Genomic DNA, 24,437 nt, shown 5'->3' on the forward strand with positions numbered 1-24,437 from the left:
TCCCCCCAACTTTAAAGAGTTCCCAGAGGAGCCACAGCACCGCCTCGGGTTATACTCGGCTCAATAGGAGGCGGGAACTCCTGCATCTCCTAGCAACGCCTTCCAGGGTCTCGCTGATTTGCTGACCGGTGCTCTGCCGCCATTTTCAAACCCCCTAATATTGACTATGGTGACTACCTCCTGACAGAAACCTTATTCCCTCCTCGGAGGCCTCGGCCAGTCCCGGTTTCCTTTTGCTCTTCTCGGTTCCGGGGAACTTGCCCCCCCCCCCGGGCCCCCGCCCCAGTCTCTCTCCTTTTGCCAACTCTCCTTCTCCCACAGCTATGGAGGTGGAGTCGGTGGCAGCGGCGGAGAGCGCGGCCCAGGAGTCCGAGCAGCCCCCGCCTCGGAGGCGCGGCCGGCGGTCTCAGATGTCGGGCGCCGCAGCCGAGACCGAGGCCGGACCGGACGTTCCCGTCCCCGGCCCGGACCATCAGAGGAGGTGGGTGTCTGCAAGAAGTTCTGGGGTGGAGGGTGGCTAAGGCTTGGGGAAGAGGTGAAGGAGGCTTGTTTACTTTTGGGCGGGGATCTCCGCGGGATCCTCCTAACCGGCACGCCCTCTGTGGGGAACTAAGGGCCAGGAGGCGCCCACCCACCCTAAAGAATGGAAGGAGCCCATCACCGAAGCTGGGAGGCCTATTGGGTAAGGGACTGTGCTGGGAATCCAGACCTGGATTTGGATCCTGTCTTAGACACTTGTCAACTGTCATTTAACGTCTCAGCCTCAGTTTCCTCAATTGTAAAATGAAAAAATTTGACTTGACCTCTAAGGTTCCTTTCAGTTCTCTGATCCTAGCCTAATGAAATAGAAGCAGTGAAACGGAATGGAACCATAAATGTCTTTTATCTAATCGAGTTCTCATGTTCTTATGTATTATTTTACTTTAATGTTTAAAAATTTTTGAGGTTCCAAAATTTTTCTTTTTTCCGCTCATCAGAAAAGAAAGCAATATATCATTCGTACAGGTGAAGTCATGCAAAATATTTCCATATTATTCATGTTGCAAAAAAAAAAAAAGAAAAACTGAAAAGTATGCTTCACTCTGTATTCAGTTCACTCATCAGTTCTCTCTGGAGGTAGATAAGGTTTTTTTTTAACATGAGTCCTCTGAGGTACTGTCTCAAATCATTCATTTTATTGACTGGAGTAATCAAACCCTTCATAGTTAATCATTGTTAAAATATTGCTGTTACTGTATACACTGTTTTACTGGTTCTGCTCCCTTCACTTTGCATCATTTTGTATAAATCAACTTAGGTATTTCTGAAACCATCTCCCTCCTCATTGCTATATTTCTTAATATTCCATCATTTAGGGGGCAGCTAGGTGTGTCAGTGGATTAAGAGCCAGGCATAGAGATGAGAGGTCCAGGGTTCAAATGTGATCTCAGACCCTTTCTAGCTATGTGACCCTGGGCAGATCACTTAACCCCCATTGCCTAGCCCTTACTGCTCTTCTTCCTTAGAACCAATACACAGTATTAATTCTAAGACAGAAGGTAAGGGTTATTTTTTTTTTAAATATATCATTTGGGGTGGCTAAGTGGCACAGTGGATAAGAGTGTCTGACTGAGAATCCTGAAGATTCATTTTCCTGAATTCAAACCTGGCCTCAGATACTTACTTGGTGTATGACCCTGGACAAGTTACTTAACCCTTTTTTGCCTTACTTTTTTTGGGGGAGGAAGATGGGGGGGAAGCCCTTACCTTCCATCTTAGAATCAATACTGAGTATTGGCTCCTAGGCAGAAGAGTGGTAAGGCCTAGGCAATGGAGGTTAAGTGACTTGCCCAGAGTCACACAGCTGGGAAGTGTCTGAGGCCAGATTTGAACCCAGGACCTCCTGTCTCTAGGCCTGGCTCTCAATCCACTGAGCTACCCAGCTGCCCCCCTTACTTTCTTCATCTGTAAAATGAGCTAGAAAAAGAAAATGGCAAACCACTCCAGTGTCTGCCAAGAAAATCCCAAATGGGGTCAGGAAGAGTCAGACACAATTGAGCAATAACATTCCATCACAATCACATACCACAATTTGTTTAGCCACTGAAAGGTTCTTATTTTTTATAAACTTGGCTCAGTTCCCCATATATGTGATAAATGAGACCCTCATCAGAGAAACTTGCTATAGTTTGTCCCCCAGTTTCCTGCTTTGTTTCTAATTTTGCTTGAAGTGGCTTTATTGGTGGTTTTAAAATCATGTCATCAAAATTATCCACTTTACTTCCTGTGATTTTTCTTAGTCCACAGATCTGACAGGTAATTTTTTACATGCTCCCCTAATTGTCTTCTGATATCACCTTTTATGAGATGTGATCTATGCCTAGTTTCTGCCAGGCTGCTTTCCAGTTTTCTCAGCAGTTTTTGTCAGATAGTGAATTCTTGCTCGCAAAGCTCTGATCTTTGAGTTTATCAAACATCAGATTATTATAGCGGAAGTAGCTAGATGGCTTAGTGGATAAAGCACTGGACCTGGGGTCAAGAAGACCTGAATTAAAATCTGATTTTAGATTATTACTAGCTGTGTGACCCTGGTCAAGTCCCTTAATCTCTCTGCGTTAGTCCATTGGAGAAGGAAATGGCAAACCATTCCAGTATTTTTACCAAGAAATCCCCATTCTAGGCTATGGAGAGCTGGGCATAAATGAATAACAAGTTTATTATGGTCATTTACTACTGTATGTTATGTACCTAATTTATTTCACTGATCCACCACTCCTTATTTCTTAGCCAGAACCAGGTTTTTCTTATGATTACTACCTTGAATATAGTTTGACTTATAGATTGACTTCCTTAACATATTTTTTTTCACTGATTTCCTTGACACTCTTGATGTTTTGTTCTTCTAGATAAATTTTATTATTTTTTTAGCTCTATAAAAAAAATACTATGATAGTTTTGTTGGTATGGCACTGAGGAAGTACATTCATTTAGGTAGTATTGATACTCATTTTTATTATATTGACTCTCCTACCCATGAGCAATTAATATTTCTCCAATTATTTAGATCTTTCTTTACTTGTCTGAAGTTTTTCGTGAGACTTAAAATAGAATTAGACCTTACATGTCTGTTATCAGATCCAAAACCCTTTTTTATACATGAGGAAACTAAGACTCAGAAGATTCCATCTAAGGAAAAACTTCCATATTAGCTTAGGGAGATCCAAAAGTGGATTGGGATGGAGTGTGATGAAAAGATAGCTAGATTTGAAATTAGATAGAACCTGGGTTCTAACCCTAGTTCCTGTACCAACTTATCTGAGTGACCTTGAATAAATCCTTTCACCTCTCTGGACCTTAATTTCTTCATCTATAAAATGAGCAGGTCAATTGCTGGTGGTATGTAGGTCCTCATTAGAAGCCTTCAGAGACTGGATGACCACTTGTTGGGGATGTTATAGGGCATACTTCCCATGAAGGTTCCTCATGGTTGGATTCATGAATGAATGAATGAAAAGGTGTTTAAATATATATAATATGTGCCAGTGACTCTGATAAGGGTTGTGGATAGAGATAGAAAGGTTAAAATAGTTCATAGTTAAACAGGAGGAGACAGGGGGCAGCTGGGTAGCTCAGTGGATTAAGAACCAGGCCTAGAGACGGGAGGTCCTAGGTTCAAATTTGGCCTCAGACACTTCCCAGCTGTGTGACCCTGGGCAAGTCACTTGACCCCCATTGCCCACCCTTACCACTCTTCCACCAAGGAGCCAATACACAGAAGTTAAGGGCTTAAAAAATAAATAAATAAACAGGAGGAGACAACACATACTGGAGGATAAAGGCCCAGTGGCCCTTAGGGTACAATACCAAGGCTGAAGGTAATGAATCTAACATATCATTCCCATGAATGATTACATTTTGGAAACAGAAACACATGACCTTGTGGCAAGAACTTTGTTTTTTTAATCTTAAATAGCTCTGAATGTAGAGATACAGTACCTGCAGAGACAGCTGCCTTCCTAAATTTTTACAGGATTTGTTCCCATGAAAAATGTCTTATTAATAGTAGTAAACATTTTTTTTTATCATTTTGAAGTTTCTAGAATGCTTTACACTAATTATCTCATTTGAGCCTTACAACAGCTCTTTTAGGTTAAGTTCTGATAATATTTTCCTCATTCTATATATACAAGTCAAATTTATAAGAATATGAGTTGTTGGAAAAAATCAAAGCTGTATAATATAGTCATATGAAAAAATGATCAGTCCTTAGTTTTTTTAATTTTATTTTATTCCAGGTATACATTTACACATAAGTTTTCCAAGGTTACATGATTCATGTTGCCTCCCTCCCCTTTTGTCTCTCCTCCATCCAGAGTTGACAAGCAATTTCAATGGGTTTGAATGTATTATCTATCACTCAAAACCTATTTTGACATTTTTCATTTTTGCTAGATTTATAAAACCAAAACCCAAATCATATACCCAAATACATAATTGATAAATTATATATTTTCTTCTGCATTTCTATTCCATAACAGTTCTTTATATGTGTATAGTATTCTTTTTCATAAGTCCCTCAGAATTGTCCTAGATCATGGCATTGTTTTTAGGAGCAAAATCTGTTACATTTGATTGTCTCACGATGTTTCAGTTACTGTGTATAATGTTCTCCTTGTTCTGCTTTTTTCACTCTGCATCAGTTCATGTAGGTCTTTCCAGTTCTTTCTGAAATCGTCTGTTTCATCATTCCTTCTAGCACAATAGTCTGTCATTATTTTTTTTAACATTTAATAATATTTATTTTTTAGGAAAGTTAACATGGTTACATGATTCATGCTCTTACTTTCCCCTTCACCACCCCCACATCCTCTCCCCTCTACCCCCCCCCCCCAGTCTAAGTCATTATTGATTGTTGTTAGGCAGTAATGTCTGACTCTTCATAACTCCATGGGGTTTTCTTGACAAAGATACTATAGTAGTTTGCCAATTCCAATGAGGAACTAAGGCAAATAGGGGTTAAGCAACTTGCCTCGGGATCACAGTAAATGTGAGGCTGGATATGAACTCAGATCTTCCTGATCCCAGGCCCAGCTGTATCCACTGTACCACCTAGCTGCCCCATTATTGATTAGAAAAATGCAAATTTAAATAACTCTGAAGTACTATCTCACACCTATCAGATCTACTAAAATTATAGAAGAGAAAACGACAAATGCTGGAGTAGTGCGGATGTGAAAAAATTGGATCTTTAATACACCGTTGATAGAATTGTGAACTGATACAACCATTTTGGAGAGCAGTTTGAACTTATGTCCAAAGTTATAAAACTATATATTTCATTTGACCCAGTAATACCACTGTTAGGTGTATTCCCAATGGTAATCTGTGAAAAATGTAAAGAAAATTTAAATGTTCAAAAATATAACAACTCTCTTTGTGGTAGCAAAGAACTAGAAATTAAGGGAATGCCCATCAAATGGGGAATGTCTGAATAAGTTGTGTGGTATGTAATTATGATGGAATACTGCTGTCAATAAGAAATCACTAACAAGGTTGGTTTTATTTTTATTTTTTATTTTTTTGTATTTCTATTTTTTATTTTTAAGAATATTCCATGGTTACATGATTCATGTTCTTTTCCTCCCCACTCAAATCCCCCCTGCTCCCCGTAGCCAATGTGCAATTTCACTGGGTTTTACATATTACATTGATTAAGACAGTTCCATATTATCGATAGTTGCATTGGGGTGGTTGTTTAAAGTCTACATTCCAAATCATATCCCCATCAACCCATAACCCATGTGTTCAAGCAGTTGTTTTTCTTCTGTGTTTCTACTCCCACAGTTCTTCCTCTGAATGTAAGTAGCTTTCTTTCTCATAAGTCCATCAGAGTTGTTCTGGATCACTGCATTGCTGCTAATAAAGAAGTCCATTACATTTGATTGTACCACAGTGTATTTTGCTCCAAATTCTTTTTTTAGTGCAGGGAGATAAAGGAAGGGAAAAATAGACTTTAATCTCTATCTACTTTCTCTATTCAAGTGATTATTAATAAACTCTATGGAAACTAAGAACCTGGAATTTGTAAATTTTCTTCCTTCTGAAATCCTTGGTAATTTCAGTCTTTTTTGTTTTTGTTTTTTTTCCCCCATTGCCCAATTTCCTCCTATCTGATATTCATATCCTGGAAGCCTGGATCTCAAAATGTCTTAGCCTGCTCCCACACTAGACAGCTCACAGGTCACCAAACTAGGTCTTTGCCCTGAGTGACTTAGCAGGAGTACTAGGTTCTTTCCTTAAGGCTTAGTCTGTTTAGTTTGAAATTCTGCAGCTCTGTTTGAAGATGGGAATGGATTGTGGAGAAGAGATCTATTTCAAGCTTAGATACATGTCTTACTTCTTTCTTTCTTTCTATCTTTCTTTCTTTCTTTCTTTCTTTCTTTCTTTCTTTCTTTCTTTCTTTCTTTCTTTCTTTCTTTCTTTCTTTCTTTCTTTCTTTCTTTCTTTCTTTTTTTAAAACCCTTAACTTCTGTGTATTGGCTCCTAGGTGGAAGAGTGGTAAGGGTGGGCAATGGGGGTCAAGTGACTTGCCCAGAGTCACCCAGCTGGGAAGTGTCTGAGACCAGATTTGAACCTAGGACCTCCCATCTCTAGGCCTGACTCTCAATCCACTGAGCTACCCAGCTGCCCCTTACCTCTTTCTTTCTCTGTGTTCATCACTGCAGAGATCTTTGATAGCACAGAATGCTTCCATATAATTTGAAGCTTGGATTTTCAAGGCACTGGAAAGAGAGGCAGGCAGAAGAGCAGAAACTGGATGTGGAGTTGTATTTTGTTCCAAGTCCATGGGTTGAATTGGCTAGTGTAGCCTTGCACCTTAATTATGGGTTGTATAGTGGGTCTAGGGATGGGGTTCTGAGTGAGTATGAGCTAGACATTAGTTTATGGAGTTTTTTACATTCTCTGGGTTCCTGCTAGAGTTGTAGCAGGTTTTCTTCTATTTTGAAGACTAACTAAATTTTCTTGATTCTACTTCATTAAAATGGACTGTATAATTTTTCAGTTTTATGCACAACTTGACTATTTTATGCTTACTTGATTATCATTATATTGTTAATAATAAAATTTTTAAAAAGATTAGCTGTGTCCATGAGCATATTGTATATCCTTATGATACAGGACACTGAATGAAGGAAGCAGTAGTATTGGAAAAATGAATAAAAGCTATGGAAAACAGAATACATCACTGAACAGTTTTCTACATTACTAATAGGATAACATTAATCAAAACCTTCTGCTTTAAGAATGATTCTTAAGTAGGAGATATTTTGTTTCAGCATGTGAAATTTTACATAAGATTGTTTGCGGGGGGGGAAAGTCAGAGGAATGGATGTACAGTTTGATACCCATTTTCAAGTTCAAGTTTTTCAAGTTTCTGGACAATAGTATAGGGGAGAGGCAGCTGTTATACTGAAGTGAATCCTTCAGGGGATAGGGAGGGAGGAGATTCAACATTTAACACTGATATATAAATAGGATAAAATTTGAGTAGAGAATATACTAAGAATATGAGTTGTTTGCTCATTTTTCCAGCATATTTCTTGACTTTTGATTTTGTGCTGAAGTTGGGTTCTGTTGGGGGGCGGGGGCACTGTCCCAAGCATCAGGTTTTTGTGCAGCTGTTTTCAGAGCTCGTTCTAGAGGTCTGTAAGTTTTCAGTTCTTCCAAGGTGATATGATCTTAGGAAAAGCACATTTTCTATTCTCCTGGTCTGTGCTCTCATCTGTGAACAATCACAATCAATCTTTTCCTCTCTGGAACTATGACCAGGGTCTCCATTCCTCTGTGACTGAAACTCTGGAACTGCAGAACTTGCATTGGAACTGCAACCCAGTTCTTGGACCCAGTTCTGTGTATGGGCAATGCAAAAGAGTCTTGCACCCTGTGTCAGCAAAGGGACCTATGTAGTCAGTCACCTTCTGATTAGTTGTCCTTCCTCATTATCATCTGCTGGTGATTCAATTGTCCCCAGGTTCTGCTGTTGTCTTACCATGATGTGACCTTCTGCTGTTTTGTCAGAGTATTACTTGCTCTGGACTGTGTTCCAGTTTCACCCCCTTGGGATCACACCTTTCCTGCTAACCTTCTAAGTTGTCTTGAGTTGAAAAATTGTTTCTTGTACAGGCTATTCTCCATTCCTATGACTTGAGTTCTTTCACCTCCATCTCTTGGAACTCCCCTTAAGGATAAGCTAAAGACCATTTCTTACCAGAGGACTTTCTTGTTTCTCCCAAGTTGTTAAAATACCTCTCCTGTTCTTTCCATCTATTTTGTATTTAATCAGCTTTCTGAGCTAAGGGAACTCTATAGTTTGTTTGCTTTTTTACTCTCTCTATACTCTTTTACTCTTGGTATACCTAGTAAATGAGTATATGGATTGTGCAATTGCTTTGATGCATACCCAACTCAGTTCATGTGGAGGATCTATGTGGGAGATGCCAGGGACCTGCATTTGGAATAAGATATACTTTGTATATCTTAATGGAAAGAGTCTCTTTCCTTTAGCTTCCTCCATCATTAGAACTGTCTGCATCTTTATATTTATCTTTAAATCTACACAGTTCAGGGATGAAGGCCTTTTCCTCCCACAAGATGAACACTGTGTACTAAGCTGAATGGAAGAAAGAACTTCTTTTCCTTTCTGTTTCTTCCTCTGTTGCTTCAAGAAACACAGTTAGGGGTTTTTTCGTTTTTCTTTTTCAGTTCTAGATGCAGGAGGTGAAGTCCTCAGACCCAGAAGCTTGAGCCATGAAAACCCAGGCTTCTAGGTCAGATGCTAATATTATCAAAATATTCTTAGTATACAAGAATAGTATACAAGTAGTATACTTAGTATACAAGAATATTTATATACTTATTTATATTAAAGAATGTTTATATACTTAGTATACAAGAATATTTATATCATATAAATGCATGCAAGAATATGAATATATATATATCATATAAAAAGAGGTAGAAGGCAATATTTACCTTTTGGACTATAGTTTGCTATCTTTTGCTATATAGAAACTAAATTAAACTGTGAACCTAATCTTCCCCAGAAACCAGTACCCTCACCACCTATAAGCCAAGTCTGTTACATGTTACTCCTCTTCCTGTTCTCCAGTATCCTTAAGGAGTTTGGGGGATAGCTAGTCTTTGTCATTGCCTCAAGCCTCCCATTGATCATATTCTACTAATTTTAAAAGTCCAATCACTTCATTTCCATTTATCCAAAAGAATATTTACTTCAAAGATATTAAGAATATGCAGATCTTTTCTTCCTCTCCCAACACCGTGAGAGTTTATACTCTTCCTATTCTTCCTTGGTCTCCAGAGAGGGGAAAAAATTGTTAAGGTTACAGCTTACCTCAATTCCAGTAGATCATTACACAGTGGGTTCCACGTCCAAATTTCCACGTCTTGGGATTTGCACTCTGGCTTCTAAGGATTTCTGTGCTGAGCTAGCCGCAACATCTGGCTTAAATCTTGGGCTCCAAGGTTATCGTGACTCAAGTTCCCAGAGTCCTGAGGACTCTGCCTTCTGCATCAAGAACTGAAGCACCCTCAATACCCAAAACCCATTTGGTGTCACAGTGTCTAAGGAGAAAGGGATAGTGGCAGTATATGGTGCCCATTTTGTAGGTGAATGAGACCTTCATTCCTTGATGCCACCAGAAAGATAGAGCTACTGTGCCTCTGTCAGGTAGTTTAAAGACAGGTCGATTTAAAGTTCTGGCTACATAGCCAATGGAAAGAATTTGCTCCTACCCACATAGTAGGGGAACTCAGAATGTTTTCTCTCAGAAACAGGCCCCTTGCATCTCCCTTGTGAATACCTCTATTTTAGGTTACCTATGTTTCTTCCAAAGCTTTGTTGCACATGCCCTTTAACTAGTCTGAAGCTGTTTCTTCATCTATAAAAAGTTGATAATACTTTAAATATTATATATATATATATATATATTTTACAGAATTATTGGGAGAGTATTATGTTGCAAATCTTATAACACTATTCAATTATATATGATGTACTACTATATTTTTCATGTTTTGCCCTAAAGAAGGACAAGAATTCTGCATTAGCAGAGTTTCCACAGTGGGAACACCAGTGAAGTAACCCATTGAAATTACAACCTCAATCCAAAAAAACCAAAAGAGAAATTATTTGCTGTACAGTCATAGCTATTAAAAGAAACTCCCCTAATTTCTAGAAAATTATAAAAGCTAATTTTAAAAAATAGAAGATTCCTTCTAAATTTATTTTAAGATTGAGTGGTATTATTTTTATGGCTTGTAGTTCAGGGCATAATAAGCAGTAGTTTGATTCATTTTCCTCTAGGTGGCAATAGACATTAATTTTTAGAAACCGAATTTTATTAACTTTTTTTTCCTCCATGGTTTGTGAGAAAACAGCTTCCTTTCTGAGGTTTTTTCTTTTTCTTTTTCATTTCTTTTTTTTTTGTGTATGTTTAAGATTAAGGAGTTCATATCTGTTGAACTGTATTATAAGTGGCTAATTATTCTTTTAATTTTTCAGTGACCAATCCATAGCCAGACTTTAAAAAATAAAGATACTCACTTTTTCTAGGGAAAAATTCAAATTTTTTTTTAATTCTCAAAGCTCAAGTGCTAAATAATCTTTTGGGGGAAGAAAATCATGAACAAAGTTTACCATAGTTTGTTTAATGTAATTTTTAGGCACACAATACAAAGCTACATTTTATGTTTTCTTTAATGAAGTGACCACATTTTTCTGATTCATAATCCATACATTCTAGTGAGCCTGCAGAATCTTATAGCACAAATCTTGAAAGGCAGATGACAATTTTGTAATGACTCCTAGGTGCTTAGATATTTAGTAGGATGTTTTTCTTAAAGTTACACCTTATGACTTTTCATCCTTTACAGCTATTTTTTGGTGGGTGAAGTACATGAATACTATCTCCAGCCTAATTATACCTTACCCATATACTATGAAGTCACCACTAATCCATGATGATGTAGAGCTCTGTCATCTTTCCTCAAACTGGGTTCTCAGGTGCTAATATAGGATACTTTCTTCTAAAAGCATTTTTAGGTTAATATCTAAATCTTATAACAATGTTCAAAATATATTCATAATCACTTATTATATGAGTAATTTAAATTAGACTTGAAAAGTCCTCAATACTGGGTTGCCACAGGAACTAAAAATTGTAATTTTAAAACTCTTAGAATTATAGGTAATTTTAGTATCACAATTTGAAAAGAAGTTTTTAGCATTATGCTAGTTTCAGACAAAAATGAGGAGGGACCCAAAAAGACCTTCAGGCTCTTTAACCATCTTTGTACCTATAATACCTTTGGTTTCACTTCTTGTTTGCATTTAGGGTTAAAAGAATATACAGTTGTCTCTTGCTATATTGTGGTTCACTTATCCTGGCTTTATTGTGTTTTTGTTTTTGTTTTTAATCTAACTCTGTTATCATGGAGTTTTTGCTATGTTGTGGGGTTTTTTTTAATAAGAAACCACCAGTTTATTGAATGAAAAATCCAACAGCAACTCCCCCCCCTTGCCCAACCGAAAGAGCAGCTGAGCCCAGGCTAGGTATTTGGACTATAGGACTGAGCATCATGCCCCTGTGGCACAGGAGGGCTAAGAAGGGAGAATGCCTTTCTGTCCAAATCTCTGGGATGGGGACAAACTCAGGGGCAGGAAGTCTCAGTGGACAGAACACTGATTGGAGGACTGAGGCCTGTAGCTCTAGTACCTGGAGTTCAATTCCCTCCCACCCCCATCTTTGGCTCAGAAGTGCTTGCCTTGAGGAGGAATGAGACCTGTAGACCCAGCCAGGCTGGTGGGGCAAGAACAAAGGGGGGATGGATCATAGCAGGGGCTCCCCCGATCTGGGAGGCTACCCACAGAGGCAGAAGAGGGGGAAGGAACAGGTGCTAGGGTGGGAGCCTGGGGGAGGTAGGACTAGGCTGGAATATGCATGGGCTGGAGTGCTGGTATACAGGGGAATTACATGGAACAAAGAGGAGAGAATAGGCCAGAGCAGGTTGGCAGGAGCAGAAACCTATGAGTCCTTAAAGACGGGCACAACATTGGACACTTCTGAGGACACCAGGGATGCTGGGCAGCACCCCTAGAAGTGGGACCTAGGGGGCCTTCCCTATTGTGCTCAGCTGTCAGGAGTCGTAGAGGCTCAGCCTCCCTGAGTGGCTGGTTGGCTGGCTTACTCTGTTTCTTTGGCCTCAGGCCACCCGTTCTGTACCTCTCAGGAAAGTTGAGCTGACTTAAGACAGATGACATTCCTGGGGTGGGTAGGAAGGGTTAAACTAACTCCTAACCAACAGCTGGGGACCGATGGGTGCCCCTCACCAGCGCTGTGTTCTGTATCCTGGGTGCTGATTGGCTCAGTGACTATAGCATCTGTCTCTTTGCTCTCCTGCTACTTTGGGGATTTTCATCTATCTTGAGAGTAACTCCCACAAAAGGTGAGGGATCACTGTAGAGTCAAAAGTAGATATGGTAGAGCAGAAACTTTCACCCCTGCCATCTTTGACAGTCCAGGATATAAGTTCTTTTTCTCCGAGCTCTTTTAAATGTTTATTTGAGATCCTCAATATCCCTAGTATGAATCTTGAGGATGGAAAATAATACCGTTGATAACATGCTGTATTTTTCTTTTCCTTTATTTCCCCTTTTAAAAAGCTGAAAAAATTGGTTTCCTCATCTAAATACAAATAAAAGCTATTGAGCCCTGACTCAGGATATGTCAAATGTACCCCCTCTTTTTTCACTTATTTTCATTATAAGTAACAAAAGTAGGCATGTGTGCTTTTTTCTATGGTTTTCTTCCTATTTTTTATTTTTAAACAAATAACTTAAGGGAAAGGTAACCTTAGGAAGAATGAATTTAATCCATTGCTGTAGTCTAGGACTAGGTTTCTTTTTCTTTTCTTTTCTTTTCTTTTTTTTAATTTTTTTAAACCCTTACCTTCCGTCTTGGAGTCAATACTGTGTATGGGTTCCAAGGCAGAAGAGTGGTAAGGGTAGGCAATGGGGGTCAAGTGACTTGCCCAGGGTCACACAACTGGGAAGTGTCTGAGGCCAGATTTGAACCTAGGACCTCCTATCTCTAGGCCTGGCTCTCAATCCACTGAGCTACCCAGCTGCCCCCTAGGACTAGGTTTCTTAAAGGAAGTGAATTTAAATTTTGTTTATGAAGTTTTGCTTTTCCATTCAAACTTAAATTCTTCCTAATTTGCCCTGCCATCCCTTTAAAAAATTTTTTTTATTGAAAATAGAAATACCTATATATGCCTGAATATGACTTTCTGCTTTATATTTAGTAAGCTAAATTTTTTTAACCTTTCCTGCTATGTTTTTTTCTCAGTCTAACAGCCTCATTTAGCCATACCATCAAGGGAATAAGGTATTTACATAAATAATTTTTAGATAACCAAAATTTTCTTTAATCCCCCAAACCTGATTTATTATATATCTAAGTTTTTGTAAATATATCCCAGAATTGCCTCAGAGACTTCCCAGCTGTGTGACCCTGGGCAAGTCACTTGACCCCCATTGCCTACCCTTACCACTCTTCCACCTATAAGTCAATACACAAAAGTTAAGGGTTTAAAAAAAAAATTAAAAAAAAAATATCCCAGAATTTTAAAATTAGTAGGCTAAAGTTTATCTGAATAAGGAACCCTTCTATAGCACATTCTACAAGTTATCCAGCTTTTTGTGTGTAGGGATCCTACCCATTACCTCCCAAGGAGGCCCATCCTTCCTTCTTTTGTATAGGTATAGTTAAGTGTTGCCTTAAATCAAGCCTAAATTACCACTTTATAATTTCAGTCTATTTTTCTTAATTCTACCTCTGAAATCAAACCAAACAAGTCTAATCTCTCTTCCACAGCTCTTCAGATGCTTGAACCCAGTAGTCATATTCCTCCTTAGTCTTCTTTTCTTTAAGCTAATATCTCTAATTCCTTCAATCAATCCTCAGACTTGGCATGATTCAAAGCTCCTTACTATCTTCATCATTTTCCTCTGGGTGCTTATTAGTATTCTACCAAAAATGTAGCTTCCAGATTTGTTCTTACTCCAGATGTGATCTGACCAGAGCAGAATATAGCATTGTGCCTTTTATTATTAATAACATAAAACTTTATTTGATGTCTTTTGTTTTAACATTGCCTAAATTTCTCTCTAGCCCTTTTCCTCCAACTTTCCCAGAGGACCATCCAAATTTCTGGGCATGAGTTAGAACTTCAGGATTGTTTTGATTTGCTTTTCTCTTTTTAGCGATTTGGAGCATTCTTTCATATGATTATTAATAGCTTACAGTTCTTCATTTGAAAACAGTTCATATTCCAGCGATTTGGAGCATTCTTTCATATGATTATTAATAGCTTACAGTTCTTCATTTGAAAACAGTTCATATTCCATAACCTTTTATCTATTGGATAATGGAATTTGGTCTCATTAATTTTTGTTAGTTATCTGTTTTTCTTGATAATCTTTATCTGAGAAATCTGATGCAATTGCCTTATCCTAGATGAGTTAATTTTGTTCTTGCAGAAAAGTTTCAATTTCATATAATCAAAATTATCTATTTTATTTTTCAAATATGATCTTTAATATTCAAGTTGTATATCTACTTTACATTTATTGTAGAATATATTTTATTGTGTTGGTCAAAGCCTAATGTAGTTTTCCCAGAAGTTTTTATGTAATAGAGGGTTCTTTATTAGAATTTTATCTTTTCCAGTTGATCAAACAACTGGTTTATTGAATTCCATTATTTCTGATTGTTCATTGTCTAATCTCTAACTGACATCACATGATTTTGATGACTTTTATTTCCAAATTTTAACCAGTGAAGAATATGAGGCCATTTCCCTGAGAATAACACTGTTTATTAATAGGTGCATACAAACGCATTAACAAAAAATGGATCTTTTGCTAGCCTCCTACATGGGGAAAAAACCCACAAGTGAGCCTTGACTTTCCTTTTTAAAGGGAGGTGTGTTCTCTTTCTGATTGACCTGACAGTTTGTCCTTTGGACTTCCCAGGACAGTCTCTATTGGTGAATTTTTCAACAGGTAGACACCAGTATACCCCAGCCACATGAAAGGCCTACCTTATTTTCAAATGGGTCAAAGTTCAACATGGCTTATCATTCCTGCCTTTAGTGCTTTTTTTAAAAAATATTTTATTTTTTTAGAAAAATTTTCCATGGTTACATGATTCTTGTTTTTACTTTCCCCTTCAAACTCCTCCCCTCCCCCATATACAACGCCCATTTCCACCGGTTTTAACATGTGTGATCAATCAAGACTTATTTACATATTACTGATAGCTGCATTGGTGTGGTTGTTTAGTGTCTACATCCCAAATTGTGTCCACATCAACCAATGTGTTCAAGTGGTTGTTTTTCTTCTGTGTTTCCACTCCTGCAGTTCTTCCTCTGGATGTGGGTAGCATTCTTTTCTATAAATCCCTAAGAATTGTCCTGGGTCATTGCACTGCTGCTAGTACAGAAGTCCATTACATTCGATTTTACCACAGTGTATTAGTCTCTGTATACAATGTTTTTCTGCCTCTACTCCTTTCACTGCATCAATTCCTGGAGGTCTTTCCAGTTCACGTGGGATTCCTCCAGTTTATTATTCCTTTGAGCACAATAGTATTCCATCACCAACATATACCACAATTTGTTTAGCCATTCCCCAATTGAAGGGCATCCCTTTGTTTTCCAGTTTTTTGCCACCACAAAGAGCATGGCTATAAATATTTTTGTACAAGTCTTTTTATCTATGATCTCTTTGGGGTACAAACCCAGCAATGCTATGGCTGGATCAAAGGGCAGACATTCTTTTAGTGCTCTTTGGGCATAATCCAAATTGCCATCTAGAATAGTTGGATCAGTTCACAACTCCACCAGCAATGCATTAATTTCCCAGTTTTGCCACATCCCTCCAACATTCATTACTCTCCCCTGCTATCATTTTAGCCAATCTGCTAGGTGTGAGGTGCTACCTCAGAATTCTTTTGATTTGCATTTCTCTAATTATTAGAGATTTAGAGCACTTTCTCATGTGCTTATTGATAGTTTTGATTTCTTTATCTGAAAATTGCCTATTCATGTCCCTTGCCCATTTATCAATTGGGGAATGGCTTAATTTTTTTTATGCAATTGATTTAGCTCCTTGTATATTTGAGTAATTAGACCTCTGTCAGAGTTTTTTGTTATAAAGATTTTTTCCCAGTTTGTCGTTTCCCTTTTGATTTTGGTTGCTTGGTTTTAAAATTTTCTCTTTCCCATAGATCTGACAGGAATACTATTCTACATTCACCTAATTTTCTTATAGTTTCCTTCTTTATATTCAAGTCATTCACCCATTTTGAATTTATCTTAGTGTAGGGTGTGAGATGTTGATCTAGCCTAATCTCTTCTATATTGTTTTCCAATTTTCCCAACAGTTTTTGTCAAATAGTGGATTTTTGTCCCCAAAACTGGGCTCTTTGGGTTTATCATAGACAGCCTTGCTGATGTCACTTACCCCAAGTCTATTCCACTGATCCTCCCTTCTGTCTCTTAGCCAGTACCATATTGTTTTGATGACCGCTGCTTTATAGTATAGTTTAATATCTGGTACTGCTAGGCCACCTTCCTTCATGTTTTTTTTTTTTCATTATTTCCCTTTATATTCTTGATCTTTTGTTCTCCTTTAGTATTTTTAAGATCTTCTTTTAACCTTTTGTCTTACGGTCAGTAAAAAGTATCAATTCTAAGTCAAAAGAGCAGTAACCCCGAAAGACTGTTGGGGGTTAAAGTGATTTGCCCAAGGTTACATGATGAAGTAAGAAGTGTCTGAGACCAAACTTGAAGCCAAGACCTCTCATCTCTAAGCCTCGCTCACTAGCCTCCTAGTCACCTAACTTGCCCCACTTTTAAGATCTAAACAATTTATAAAAGGTCCCAGTGTGATAGCTAAGACAGGACTGGGAGTAATCTTGGCTTGGAAGCAGATTATTTCAGTCTTAATTTAGGAAAAGGGGAAATGATTTCACATGGAAATGTTACTAATAAGAAATATAATTCAATATTAATTTTCCTCCTGATTGATGCTTTATAGTATGAAGTTTGAAAGTGCTATTTTCTCTTTTTTCCTACCTTTCCTCCTTGTTATTTCTTTTGACATTCTACATCTTTTGTTCCTCCCAATTTTTTTTCATTCATCAAGTTCTATAAAATATTCTTTTGATAGTCTGGTATAGCATTAAAGTCCTAAATTAAATTTGGTAGTATCATAATTTTTATTGTATTGGGATGGGCAGTATAACTGAGTATTCCTCTTGCTTTTTAAGTTGCTGGGGTTTTTTTTTTAAAGGAATTCTGTAATTAGACTTCTACAAATATTAAATGTAGATAAATGTGCAAATATTTTGTTCATTTTACAGGATTTCCTTTTCAATTATTCTCTAAATTTAAACAAAAATTATATAGAACTACTATTGATTTTAGAAGGTTTATTTGATAGTCTGCAGCATTTCTGAAACCATTGTCCCAATTAATATATTTGCTGATTCTCTAGTTTTTTTGTGTGTAACCCAAGTACACTGTTATCAACAAATAGAATTGATTTTATCCCCTTTGCCTATCTTTAAATATTAGATATATCTTATTGTTATTTCTCTAATTTCTAGAGTCATATAAATTTTTGATTTAGAAAGAGCAGACATGTTTTGTTCCTAGATTTACTGCAAAAGTGCTTAGCCATTTCAGATGATGTTTTTTATATCTTAAAAAATCTCTATGCCTATACTTTAAAAGGCTTTTTTTAGAACATACATGAATATTTTGTTTTGTCAAAGATTTTTTCCTTCACCTTTTGAAATAATTATGTGATTTTAAATCTTTTTGTTTTTAATAGGATTAATTATGTTGACTTTTCCTAATGATGAACCATCCTTGCATCTCTGGTATAAATCCAGCTTGTTTATAGTAACTTATTTCTTGGATAAATTGTTGTAATCTGTGTTGTTCACAAGAACAAACCCTAAAATTTGAAATCATTTTACAAAGTAATTTGTTAGTTTGGGGGGGGGAGGGAGAGAGAGAGAGAGAGAGAGAGAGAGAGAGAGAGAACTTTTTTAGCCATGTAAAGCTAGTTTCAAACAACACTAATAAATGATTAATAATCTGCATCTGACATGTTTTTAATTTAAAATCTTGAATTGATATTCATTAAATATATTGGTTCCCCTTTATTTATCCTTCACTGTTTAGGTGTTGGGTCTCATAAAGGAAATGTACATGGTAGAGTGCTTTCTCAGTTTCTGAGAATAATTTTTGTAATATTGGGATTATTTTTTTAAAGTTTGAGAGAATTCTCTTGTATAGAGAGAGTCTCTGGACACTAATAGTGGGGGCATTAATATATCCACTAATAAATAGATAATAGCTAATTCTAACTAAAAAATAAACAGGAAAGAAGCTAAAGACCTTAATAGAATTTTAGAAAAGTTAAATATGATAAATCCATGAAAATTATTGAATGAGAATAAGAGGAGGGTGTACTCATTTCTTAGCAGTGCCTGGTACTTTTTTTAAAAATTGTTTTTTATCTCATAAGAATCTCCCAAATGTAGAAAAATCAAAATATCAAACATCTTTTACAGACCACAATACAACAAAAATTATATTTTTAGAAGGCCACTAAAGAAAAGATTAAAAATTAATTTGAGACTAAATAACAATCCTAAAGAATGGGTGAATCAAAGAACAAATCATAGAAACATTAGATAATTCGAGGATGCAGCTAAATTAGTCCTAAAGGGAAATTTTATGTTTTTAAACACTTACATCAGTAAAATAAAAAAAAAGAAAAGACTAACAAAATGGACATTTTTTTTTGTTTTAATCCTTATCTTCCATCTTAGAATAAATACTGTGTATTGGTTTCAAGGCAGAAGAGTGGTAAGGCCTAGGCAATGGGAGTTAAGTGACTTGCCCAGGGTCACACAGCCAGAAAGTGTCTGAAGCCAAATTTAAACCCAGGATCTTCTGCCTCCAGGCCTGTTTCTCCATCCACTGAACCACCTAACTACTCCTTGAAATGGACATGTATCTTAAAGGAAACTCAACAAATTACCACACCTGTAAGGATTAAGTTTTAATGGTTTGGCTAAAATATATGAAGATTATAAATAATAGTGGTGGTTGCCTATTCAAAGTATTATTGCTCAAAGTCGAAATGACTTTAATTGCTTTTATTTACAAAAGAGGTGGAAAGAGTAAAAGCAAAGATATGCAAAAGGGTAGAGAAGACATTAGCCTATCTAACTAAATATTGCTCTGGTGTTTGACTCAGCCAGGACTTGTTGACCTTCAACAGGAATTAAACTCTCTCCAGAAGACAGGAAGGGAAAGCCAGCTATCCACTCACCCAAGTTCCTTCCAAGAGACAGGTTAAGACAAAGCTGAAGGTGATTCTTAAAGCCAACTTTTTGAAGCTGACTTCCCTCTGTCCGGGTCCAGCCGGAGACAATGGGGGTCCGGGAGACGGCAACCTAAGTTCCCANTCTTTCCCATTTTACACACACTTTTATGGGAAATACTCTTGAATTCTGAATGCCTATGGGGGATGGGACAACTTACCCTTATCTCAAGGCGTCTTGCTCAGCCTCTACCTGTTAAGTATATTTGCAGCTGCTTCTCGGTTGTCCGGTAAGCCGTCTTCACCTTGCCCCACGTTGGGCGCCACTGTCCGGGTCCAGCCGGAGACAATGGGGGTCCGGGAGACGGCAACCTAAGTTCCCATAGGGAGAGAGAGGGGAAAACCTTGTGCGCAAGACAAACAGAGACAATTAGATGGATACAAGGCTCGTTTATTGGAGGTCTATGACCAGAATATATAGGGTGAGAGCAGAATGAGGTCAGCATTTACTAAGGGGAAAGGAATGCAATAAAAAGGTCCTTGGGGTAGTTTTTAATTATTGTTCCCTATGCCTGATTGATCCCATGATCAATATCATCTCTTCAGGAGGTTAACTACTCTTATCTTAAGGCTCTGGCTCCTAGCAGTCTATAGAAGGTTGGTTGATTTTATCTTAAGACCCTGGCCCCTAACATCCCTCTTAAAGTTAAACTGCTTTTTTTTTTTTTTTTTTTTTTTTTTTTTTTTAGAAAAAATTTCCTTGGTTACATGATTCATGTTTTTACTTTCCCTTCATCCCCCTTTAGCCTCCCCCCATAGCCAACGCGCATTTCCACTGGTTTTAGCATGTGTCATCAATCAAGACTTATTTACATATTATTGATAGTTACATTGGTGTTGTCATTTCGAGTCTACATCCCCAATCATGTCCACATCAATCCATGTGTTCAAGCAGTTGTTTTTTTTTTCTGTTTCCACTTCTGTAGTTCTTTCTCTGAATGTGGGTAGCGTTCTTTTCCATAAATCCCTCAGAATTATCCTGGGTCATTTCATTGCTGCTAGTACAGAAGTCCATTATGTTCGATTTTACCACAGTGTATCAGTCTTCGTGTACAATGTTCTTTTGGCTTTGCTCCTTTCACTTTGCATCAATTCCTGGAGGTCTTTCCAGTCCACATGGAATTCCTCCAGTTTATTATTCCTTTGAGCGCAGTAGTATTCCATCACCAACATATACCACAATTTGTTCAGCCATTCCCCAATTGAAGGGCATACCCTCATTTTCCAGTTTTTTGCCACCACAAAGAGTGGGGCTATAAATATTTTTGTACAAGTCTTTTTATCTATGATCTCTTTGGGGTACAAACCCAGCAATGCTATGGCTGGATCAAAGGGCAGGCATTTTTTTAGCCCTCTTTGGGCATAATTCCAAACTGCCATCCAGAATGGTTGGCATCAGTTCACAACTCCACCAGCAATGCATTAATGTCCCAGTTTTGCTACATCCCTTCCAACATTCATTACTCTCCCCTGCTATCATTTTAACCAATCTGCTAGGTGTGAGGTGGTACCTCAGAATTGTTTTGATTTGCATTTCTCTAATTATTAGAGATTTAGAACACTTTCTCATGTGCTTATTGATGGTTTTGATTTCTTTATCTGAAAATTGCCTATTCATGTCCCTTGCCCATTTATCAATTGGGGAATGGCTTGATTTTTTTATGCAATTGATTTAGTTCCTTGTATATTTGAGTAATTAGACCTCTGTCAGAATTTTTTGTTATAAAGATTTTTTCCCAATTTGTTGTTTCCCTCCTGATTTTGGTTGCATTGTTTTTGTTTGTACAAAACCTTTTTAATTTAATATAATCAAAATGTAAATAAAATATAATAAAAATTATTTTCAAATCAAATCAAAAAACTCCCTAAGAAAAAATTGCCAGGGCCTAATGGATTCACATGTGAATTCTATCAAACATTCAAAGAACAACTAATTCCAATACTATACAAATTATTTGATATAATAAGCAAAGAAGGAGTCCTACCAAATTCCTTTTATGACACAAATATGGTACTGATTCCAAAGCCAGGTAGATCAAAAACAGAAAAAGAAAACTACAGACCAATTTCCCTAATGAACATAGATGCAAAAATCTTAAATAAAATACTAGCAAAAAGATTCCAGCAAGTGATCAAGAGGGTTATCCATCATGATCAAGTGGAATTTATACCAGGAATGGAAGAATGGTTCAACATTAGGAAAACCATCCACATAATTGACCATATCAACAAGCTAACAAACAAAAATCACATGATTATCTCAATAGATGCTGAAAAAGCCTTTGACAAAATACAACACCCATTCCTATTGAAAACACTAGAAAGTATAGGAATAGAAGGGCCTTTCCTAAAAATAATAAACAGTATGTATCTAAAACCATCAGCAAGCATCATCTGCAATGGGGAGAAGTTAGAAGCATTCCCAATAAGATCAGAAGTGAAACAAGGATGCCCATTATCACCTCTATTATTTAACATTGTACTAAAAACACTAACGGTAGCAATTAGAGAAGGAAAAGAAATTGAAGGTATTAAAATAGGCAATGAGGAGATTAAGCTATTATTCTTTGCAGATGTTATGATGATCTACTTAAAAAATCCTAGAGAATCAACTAAAAAAAGCTAGTAGAAATAATCAACAACTTTAGCAAAGTTGCAGGATACAAAATAAATGCACATAAATCATCAGCATTTCTGTATATTTCCAACCCATCACAGCAGCAAGAGTTAGAAAGAGAAACACCATTTAAAATCACCCTAGACAATATAAAATACTTAGGAATCTACTATCAAAACAAACACAGGAATTATATGAACACAGCTACAAAACACTTTCCAAACAATTAAAACTAGATCTAAACAATTGGAAAAAACATTGATTATTCATGGGTAGGATGAGCTAACATAATAAAAATGACCATTCTACCCAAATTAATTTACTTATTTAGCGCCATACCTATCAAACTACCAAAAAACTTTTTTACTGAATTAGAAGAAAATATAACAAAGTTCATTTGGAAGAACAAAAGATCAAGAATATCAAGGGAAATAATGGGAAAAAAAAACATGAAGGAAGGTGGCCTAGCAGTTCCAGATATTAAGCTATACTATAAAGCAGCAGTCATCAAAACAATATGGTATGGGGGCAGCTGGGTAGCTCAGTCGATTGAGAGCCAGGCCTAGAGATGGGAGGTCCTAGGTTCAAATCTGTCCTCAGACACTTCCCAGCTGTGTGACCCTGGGCAAGTCACTTGGAGCCAATGCACCATATTGACTCCAAGACAGAAGGTAAGGGTTTAAAAAAAAACAACAAAAAAACAATATGGTACTGGCTAAGAGACAGAAGGGAGGATCAGTGGAATAGACTTGGGGTAAGTGATGTCAGCAAGACAGTGTATGATAAACCCAAAGAGCCCAACTTTTGGGACAAAAATCCACTATTTGACAAAAACTGCTGGGAAAATTGGAAAACAATATGGGAGAGATTAGGTTTAGATCAACATCTCACACTCTACACCAAGATAAATTCAGAGTGGGTGAATGACTTGAATATAAAGAAGGAAACTATAAGTAAATTAGGTGAACACAGAATAGTGTGCTTGTCAGATCTCTGAGAAAGGAAAGATTTTAAAACCAAGCAAGAGTTAGAAAAAATTACAAAATGTAAAATAAATAATTTTGATTATATTAAATTATTTCCATATTATTGATAGTTGCATTGGTGTGGTTGTTTTGCGTCTACATCCCCAATCATATCCACATCAACCCATGTGTTTAAGCAGTTGTTTTTCTTCTCTGTTTCCATTCAGAGTTCTTCCTCTGAATGTAGAGATCATTCTTTTCCATAGATACCTCAGAATTTTCCTGGGTCATTACATTGCTGCTAGTACAGAAGTGTACTACATTCAATTTTACCACAGTTCAACTCCTTGAAACCAGCTTCCTTCTTAGAGTTGAGTTCCTCCCCTAGCCTCAGAAATTCAGGGCCTTTTTTTTTTTTTTAGTGGGCTCTTGTCTTTTCCCCTTTTCACAGGGTCAGTCACAGTTTTCAAATTGTCTAGCACTGCCCAGGGGGCAGTGTTTGTGAGAACCAGTTCTTGCCTTCTACAGGGGTGAATACTCATCAAAAGGGTTCACAGATTCCTGGCTGATAGAGTTTCTGAGGGTATGAATTCTCTAAGTGATTTGTGAGCTCCTCCACCTAGTTCAGGCTTTTGTTAATTCAATCAAAAGGTAGACAAAGGAGAGTTAATTCTGTCTTCACAATCTAGTGAGGTACAAAATAGGGGTACTTAACTTATTGTTAACCAAAGTGTTCCTCCAACTAGGCAGAGAGAATAAAGGATTCCCTTTCACAAGTATAAACTCAAAAAGAACAAAGAATTCCCTTTTACACACGCCCCTGAATTAGACACCAAAATAGAAATACTAAAAATCAAAGAAGAGATTAACAAATTTGAAAACAAAAGCCTCAATGAATTAAGAATGATGTTTTTTTTTATTATTTTTTTTTTTATTTTTTCTTTTTGTTAAACAAATTTTATTGATATCTTTTTTCAAATTGTGAAAGGTTTTTATTTTTCTTTCCTTTTTGACATTTAACTTATTAACATTTTATTTTCAACTCAATTACATGAAAAATAATTTTAATCTTCATTTTTTAAAAGTTTGAGCCAAATTCTCACCCTTCCTCCCTCTCATCACTCTTCCCTGAGTAGGCAAGCAGTCTGATTTTTTTTTTAACATTTATTAATATTCATTTTTAACATGGTTACATGATTCATGCTCCTCCTTTCCCCTTCAACCCCCCTCCCGTACCCCCCCCACCCTTGGCCGATGCGCGTTTCCACTAGTTTTGTCATGTGTCCTTGAACAAGACCAATTTCCAAATTGTTGGTAGTTGCATTGGTGT

The 24,437-nt window shown here is 37.0% G+C and overlaps 1 protein-coding gene across 1 annotated transcript in view; it reads left to right on the plus strand.

Moving 5' to 3' along the window:
- Window positions 1-323: 323 nt before the first annotated feature.
- Window positions 324-24,437, plus strand: part of NET1 (neuroepithelial cell transforming 1) — a 119,576-nt gene continuing 95,462 nt past the window's right edge. Inside the window, exon 1 of the mRNA XM_044679746.1 lies at window positions 324-481. Within this exon, the coding sequence (XP_044535681.1) occupies window positions 324-481 (158 nt within the window). The remainder of the gene's footprint in view (window positions 482-24,437) is intronic.

This window comes from Gracilinanus agilis, chromosome 5, assembly GCF_016433145.1.
Source record: "Gracilinanus agilis isolate LMUSP501 chromosome 5, AgileGrace, whole genome shotgun sequence".
NCBI lineage: Eukaryota > Metazoa > Chordata > Mammalia > Didelphimorphia > Didelphidae > Gracilinanus > Gracilinanus agilis.